The 7,687-nt window shown below is 30.3% G+C and overlaps 1 protein-coding gene across 1 annotated transcript; it reads right to left on the bottom strand.

The window, feature by feature from the left end:
• Window positions 1–4,956: 4,956 nt before the first annotated feature.
• Window positions 4,957–5,532, bottom strand: LOC129980623 (uncharacterized). Its single transcript, XM_056091005.1, has one exon. The coding sequence runs from the start codon at window positions 5,530–5,532 to the stop codon at window positions 4,957–4,959; it is 576 nt and encodes a 191-aa protein (XP_055946980.1).
• Between the last annotated feature and the right edge of the window lie 2,155 nt (window positions 5,533–7,687).

The following is a 7,687-nucleotide window of genomic DNA, read 5'->3' as shown; positions in this document are numbered from 1 at the left end:
AGAATCATACTTTCCTACATGGATTTAAATTAAAATATGGTAAAAATAATATTATTTTGATCATAATTTAAATAAAGCGCTAATCGGCATTCGTTAAGAAAAAAAAAAAAGGAACGATCATTTCTGAAGTATTAAAAGTTTATGTAACCATGAGCGCTCGTTTGAAAATTGAAAAGTTATTAAAATACTCAAAGGAACCAGAATTAAAAAAATGGAAAATTATTACAATTCTGCTAGCTGTGAATTAGTTTTTATAGTTCTATATGATATAATAAATTTTTATTACTCCTTATTCCAGTTATGATAAAATTAAATTTAATTTGAGGATTTATTCTATTAAAAAAATGCAGTTACTGTTGAGTAGGAGTTTTTCTTCCTAAAAAGAATTTTAGTAAATTTTTAAGACTGGAGAAATGCAATGGATGATAAAAACTGGCTAGAATGTAAAGATAATAATTAAAAACCGAAAGAGTTCAATTCAGATTAAATTATACCGAATGATGTACGATCTGTGATGTTTAGAGATGTATTACAAGTTTAATGGATATCGAATATGTGTTAAAAAATTAAGAAAGCGTTTGCTGGATGAAAATATGAACAACTAAGAAGCATATCAGGAGAAATGATTAATTATATTAGATTGAAAATTGTTATGATTTCCGAGAATGAAATCCTAATGTATTAGTAACAAAAGTATATGAATTTACTTGTAAGAAAAATCCCCAGAACCTATTAGAAAGCAATTTATACCATTCAAAAAAAGAGAAAAAATATATAAAATCAGATTTCTTCGGTTAAGTCATGATGATATAATAATGCTTGTAAGCTTTATGAACTATCTTAATCTATAGCTCAATGTGTGTGTGTGTGTGTGTGTGTGTGTTGGCGCTCTACAGGCCAGACCGTTCGCCCTACAGCTACCAAATTTGGCACATGCATACCTTGGAGGTCAGGAATGTGCACCTGGGGTCCCTTTTTTTGAATTTTGAATTAGAATTTTAATTATTAATTAAAAACTAACTTTCCCGCGAAAAAATCTTTTCATTTCCCCACCGCCAAATCAGTAAGGCTTCAGTTTTTTTCCCCACGCTAAAGAGGTTAGGCTTAAGAAATTTTCGGCAGACTATTTCAAAGGATTCTGTTTATTTTCTTAATGTTTTATGCATTTAAAATCAAACATTGTTAATGAATCGATCTTTCAGATTCATTCTGAAATACTTTTGAATTAAAATAAAACAGAATAAAGGAAATTAAAAATTTCTAATCTGCATAGCGTTACCCCAACTGGCGTAGAAAATTCATGCATTTGCGTTACCATAATTGGCGTTCAAAATTCACGCATACGCATTGTGTTCTGATTGATTGTTTGATATGTTTTCAACAGATTATTTCAAACGATTCTGTTTATTTTTTTAGTGTTCGATGCATTTAAAACGAAACATTGTTAATGAATCGATTTGTTCATGATGAATCTGAGAAAATTTTGTTGAAAACTTCTTGAGATTTTATATAAATTAAGAAAAATATTCTTTAGTGCCCATAAGGTTTAAATACTCAGCGACTCTATTTTCAGTACTCATATTTAAAAAAAATGCTTCGTTTCAATAAAAAAAATATATTATATTTATTGCAGTTTAATCATTTCCACTTTAATTTAAAGCATAAATTCTACGGGAACTAACAGAAAATGAGAGAGATACATATTACGTTATGGCTGAAGGCCTTTATAATATTATGAGTGAATTATATGACGATTAAAATTTGAAGTTTTAAAATATTTTAATGAAGAAGCAATTATAATGGGAGTTCCATAAAATATTTAATTAGTAAAATTTTAACATGCATTAAGATTGGCGAATCGGCTGGTAGCCAAAGGCGGCTAATTGTTCAAAAAATCAAAATCTGCTGCAATTTTAAAGATTTGTCGTGTCTTTATCGATAACAATTGTTCGCCCAGAATATCGGCTTTTCAGGCCAATATTGGTACGGATTGTATAATACGGAACTATTAATACGGAATGTATGTATTAAAAACTTTAAATTTTTATTTTATAGGATTGAAAACTATAAATTTAATGGGATTTTTTTTACAACAAATTACTGTTTGTACAAATTGTTTAAATTGCGAATTAAAAGTTGAAATGAAAATTTTATATAGAAGTTACAATCCAAATAAATGAATTTATTTTATCTTCATTTTAAGCTGCCCAAAATACGTAATTGAATCGTTTTGCGAAAAAATCTAATGTGAATTTCATCATTGCAATAAAAACAAGGGTACAGATTGTGCCCCAAATTGAATTTAAAATTTTATTGAAATTAGAGAAAATGTTATATGGAAATGAAGTTGGTGTAATAATAAAGGTATTTTTTAATTTTAAAAGCCATTTAATTTAAAATTCCTGCTTAAGAACAACATTTCTAAAAGTTATACCCTAAAGCTAAATTTTCAGTCAATTAACTTTTTGGACACTGAAATATTGGTAGTGGTTTTCTTTTTCCTCTTCAAGAACACGTGATTCAAACTTCATGAAGTTAAAAAACGATAGATTTGTGTTATGCCCATATTTAGAAATTATAACAATTTCTTGCTAAAAAAGTGAAATTCATTTATTAACTAGTATTTTTTCAATATCGATAAACAAAAAATAAAGGAATAAAAAGCACCATTCTAATAATCATCTTGTAAATCCGAATCAGGTCTAGAAAGCAAACGCAGTAACTGGAAATTGACAGCCAACTTTATCTGAAATTCCTCTCTTAAATTATCGGCACGTTCCTAACAAAAGATTAAAAATCCGCTTTTCAGCTCGATAATTTTTTTAAAAGAATATTTTACTTCAAATATCTACGTGTACTGCATTAAAGGTCCGTCAGAAATAGTGAAAAAAGATATCTGATATATAACCATGTTTACATCGTTCTTATGGGAATCAATACCAAACGAGAAGTTGCCTCAGGGAAAATTTGTTGCCACATTTTTTTTCTTAAGGGGCTGTGTGGGTGTGGTCAAGCAGATCATTATCTGGATATAAATATTGAAGGTCACTCTGCTATGTTTAATGAGATATGAAGAAAATGAAGTTGTTTGTTTTCTCAGATATTGCCAGTTAGTTACGAAGTTCTGGAGAGTATATCAAATAATAACCTTTTGTTTTCTATCAATCACTTTATTTTTTTTATTAATTTGGTATCTAAGTATTCATTAAATTGTTTTCTGCTTTTATTGATATAATATGCATCACCTTGAATAAAGCATTTTAATAAATATGGAAATACTTCTTTTTAATCCTATTACCTTTTTATAAAAGTTTTGTATTTTGATTTTCAAAAATCAATTGTAGTTTTTAAGTTTTAAATGCAAAAAATGTGAATTAAAAATATATATCGTCATATTATGAAACATCATATATGAAAAATAAGAAAAATTCTTATTTTTTATAAGTGAAGTATTTTTTGGTTTTCAATGATTATTTCTATTGCTTCGGTCCTAATAGCGAAAATTACACCATAACATTGATACGAAAATATACGATATTGTACGGTTTTCAGAATGTCGAATTATATCGTGGAAATATTATCCCATATCTCGGTGACATTTCCTATATTAAAGTACATATTACATCTCCTTTTCTTCTCTGGAAAAAATAAATTCCCCTTGTAAAAATAAATATTAAAAAGTTTTCTTTTTGATAGTTTTTTACTTATACCGCCATTATAGAAAGGTAAAACTAAAATAAAATTATTTTGCATTACGAAATAAATTTTGCTTCACTTAAAATCTTCACTTCATTAAAATCTCCGCAATCCTATTTGATTATAATGAAAAATGAAAGAATATAAAATATTTTTTTTTAATATTTCTGACATGTTTCACGGGAGAATAGATTTCGTTAGCATCCTTAAAATTTAATGAATTCAATTTCGAGAACAAACATAAAAGAAAAAGAAAAAGAAAATAAGGTAATTATAAAATTTAAATGCATTTAAAAAACACTTTTCCAATAAAAAAAAATACTTATCACTTTTCATTCTTCCAAAATTACTCATTAAAAACATTTCAAATAAGCAGGGTATATCTTTTTCTTTAATCTGACAGAATGCTTTTTCTGTACTTTTTTCATGAAAGAAGATTTAAGATGGGATTCAAAAAAGAGTCTTTCTAAAAATAAGTGCTAATTAAGTGATTTGTATGTGTAAATGTTTAAGGAGGACTTTGGGAAATTTAAAAATCCATCAATAAAATAAATTGAACGAATGATAGAATTAGTAACTGCATGCAATTTGAAGATAATATATTATCTCTTAAGTTCGAAAGATCTGGTGTAAAAAGTATAATTTTCTTTATTTATGTTATGAGGAAATTTTACGACTTTGGATAATGTCCTCAATCAATTCAATTAAATTCATCGATCCAAATAATTAAATGTCAAACGATTCTATGTTTTTGTAGCTGATAGTTACAACTACAAACATTTGCCTATTAACTTTAGAAATAAAAACTTTTTCACGTTTAGAGATGATATTCATCAGTTAATTTATTATTTGAAGTTAATAAGAAAACTTCATTGCTGTTTGCAAGGGTATACTGCTGTTTAATTTTTTTAAATTACTATTTGGGTAGAATGAAAAGATAGTGTGTAATTTTGCGGACATTTTAAGATTATACATTCATGTCACAAACATAAGATCTATGAAAATTGACGGACTATGCTGTCACGAAATTTGACACAGAGATCTATTACAATAGGGTACAGAATACAGCAACATAACAATATGGAAAATATTTTAATTGTGAATTAGAAACAGGGTATATTAAAAAGTGAAAAATCGTGAATCAGAGATAAAGGATTCAGATCAAGAAAAGTTTATCTAATATGAAGTGTGATCATCGTGGACTATTATACAAACTTCACAACGAGCTCTCATGCCGTTTATGAGTGTGTCAATAAATGTTTATGACAACGAAGCCCATTCTTCTAAAAGCGCTGCTTTTAATTCCTGGAGGGTATTCGGAAGAACGTTGAGCTGTTCAATGGCTCTTTCTAGACAATCCCAAACATGTTCAATAGGATTACGATTCGGAGACCTCGAGGGCCGATTCTTACGGCGAATATTCTTGTCAAGAAAATCATCAACAATCTGGGCTCTATATGGCTTCATATTACCGTCCATAAAAATTAACAGCAATCCCCTGAACAATCTGGCATGAGCTTCAAGGCCCTTCTCTGTATAGTGATGTGCAGTAACAGCATCCCCATTGAAGACATGCAGTGATGTACGATTGTCTAACAATAAGCCATAACAGACAAGGATTCCTTGACGATCAAATCTGTCGATTTCTTTTACATAGGAGAGTTTATTGGTGAGCTTCTCGTTCTTTCCAGATGAGGATTCGGCAAAAACTATTCTTGTAGGGAATCTCAACTCATCACTGAAAAGAACACACCTCCATTCTTGTTGTATCCACGACTGCTCTGTTCGGCTCCACAACAAGCGGATTTTATTGTTGGATGCTGTCAAAAAGGACATACACGACTGGACGACCGGTCGTAAAGTTCACTCGTTGTTAGACGTTTATATACTGTTAGCCTGTAAATTCTTATTCCAGACGCGGCAGTAAAGTCATGACCAAGTTGAGGAGTCGGTGTCAGCATATGTTGTCGTGCATTTAATATGTTGTCGTGCATGTGACGATCCTGTGCAGGTGTCTTTCCTCAAAGGCGGCCTTGGCGCGTCTTCCTGGTGACAGTGCTGCTTATTTTGAATTAATTCCACAGACTGGATAGCACTTTCTGTGCCACTTGCTATCATCGAGACACCTCCTCTTGAGATTCATCAACTTCAAGCCTTCCAGCGACAATCCATCTCAAGGAATCATCTAAGCGATTGTAAGAACTCATTCTAATTTCAAACCGGTTAACCTATTTGTTTTACTACAATATTCTCAAAACATCAGGCAAAAATTCCAGATGTTTAAGTGGTTTAATTCAAATAGTTCTAAAAACACTAGCGCTAAAAACTTCTTTTTTTCTAAACAGAAGGTTTAAATTATGTTACCCATCCACAAAATATATAAAATACAAATTCCACCAAACTTTTTGGTAGCTTTTTACATTTATTTTGTAAAACTTGTTCACCTTAATTTTGGACATGAGAGTAGATCGACAAATTGTAATCCTTTTATGGTTTAGTATCAATATTTATGGTTTAGTAGTATTATTTTAAAAGAAATGTCCTATATCATTGGGTGGGTACTTAAAGGCGATCCCCATAATTCTTGCCTCGCATACGATGCAGTGGTATAGTTTTGAAACTCCCCGCTATTTATCGGGGTTTGAAATTATAGAAATGATTTTAATTTATTTATAAGAAACGGTAATATATACCCGATGAATGACTCGCTATAATATTCTCATTTTTTAGTATTTCAAGACTACATTCTATTGCTTATTAGCTTCAGGCTATGCACTTTTATTTTTAATGAAAGTGATTTCTGATTCTTCTCTCTTTTCTTTGCTGTCTAATAGAAATGTAAAAAATGAATGAAAATAAATAATGTAATCTTACGGAATTTATCAACATCTAGTTTGTAATCGAAATCTTTTGTTGCTGTTGCTGCTGCTGTTTGTTTATTTTTCTTTGGCTTGTAATGTAAAGATTAAAAAAAATGATAAATTTCATGGCGAAATATTTTATACTTGGGGAAAATTTTTAAGCTAATATAATGTCTGGCTGACGAATATTCGATGTATTCCAGAAATTCGCACACACACACACACACACACACACACACACACACACACACACACACACACACACACACACACACACACACACACACACACACACACACACACACACACACACACACACACACACACACACACACACACACACACACACACACACACACACACACACACACACACACACACACACACACACACACACACACACACACAACTATTTCAAACGTTTATATTTAAATCAGAGCGTTATGATGGTGATGATTCCTCGATATAATTGCAATACAGTGCCATTACTAAATAGTAATTTTTCTTTTCCAATTTGGGGCCGCGGTGGCTTGGTGGTAAGGTGTCGGCTTCGGAACCGGATGGTTTCTGGTTGGTGTGGAGAGGGGGTGCCAGCTCAGGTGCCTGCCTCGTCATCTGAGAATTGTTCAAAATTACGTGGAAATGTGGAATACGTGGTATGTGGAAATAAGAATCTCAACACACAGACATTTTTACATAGACAGTATTTTCAAAGTCTGAAAATACTGTTCGCTGCTAATATATTGTCAGCTTCAAGAAGGATTTGTCAGAATTATTTTTACATAAATCTTAAATATAGCTGAAAAAAACTGTTATGAGTTATAGTCAAGTCTAAACTGCAAAAAGTCAAATTTAAATCCTTTCTTCTTCATTTTTAATTCAATATACATCCTAAGATAAATAAAAAAATTTCTACAGAAAATCTTCAATTCAAATTATGTAAAATTATTATTATTATTTTTTTCATTTTTGCAGGTTTATACAGAACTAAGAAAAATTTTCAATTCACTTTTAAAAGATTCCTCTTTTCTGCATTTCATGCAGTGACATTTCAAATTGCTTTTCTTCTCGGAAGGGAATTAAAAACTTAAATTCGGGCATAATTCAATGCATTCATTTAAAAAATAGCA

Source organism: Argiope bruennichi, chromosome 8 (assembly GCF_947563725.1).
Source record: "Argiope bruennichi chromosome 8, qqArgBrue1.1, whole genome shotgun sequence".
NCBI classification, from domain to species: Eukaryota; Metazoa; Arthropoda; class Arachnida; order Araneae; family Araneidae; genus Argiope; species Argiope bruennichi.
This window is presented reverse-complemented; position numbering and strand designations above follow the sequence as displayed.

Coding starts and splice junctions, on each gene's coding strand:
- LOC129980623 (XM_056091005.1), bottom strand. CDS start 5,532: ATGTCCTTTTTGACAGCATCCAACAATAAAATCCGCTTGTTGTGGAGC.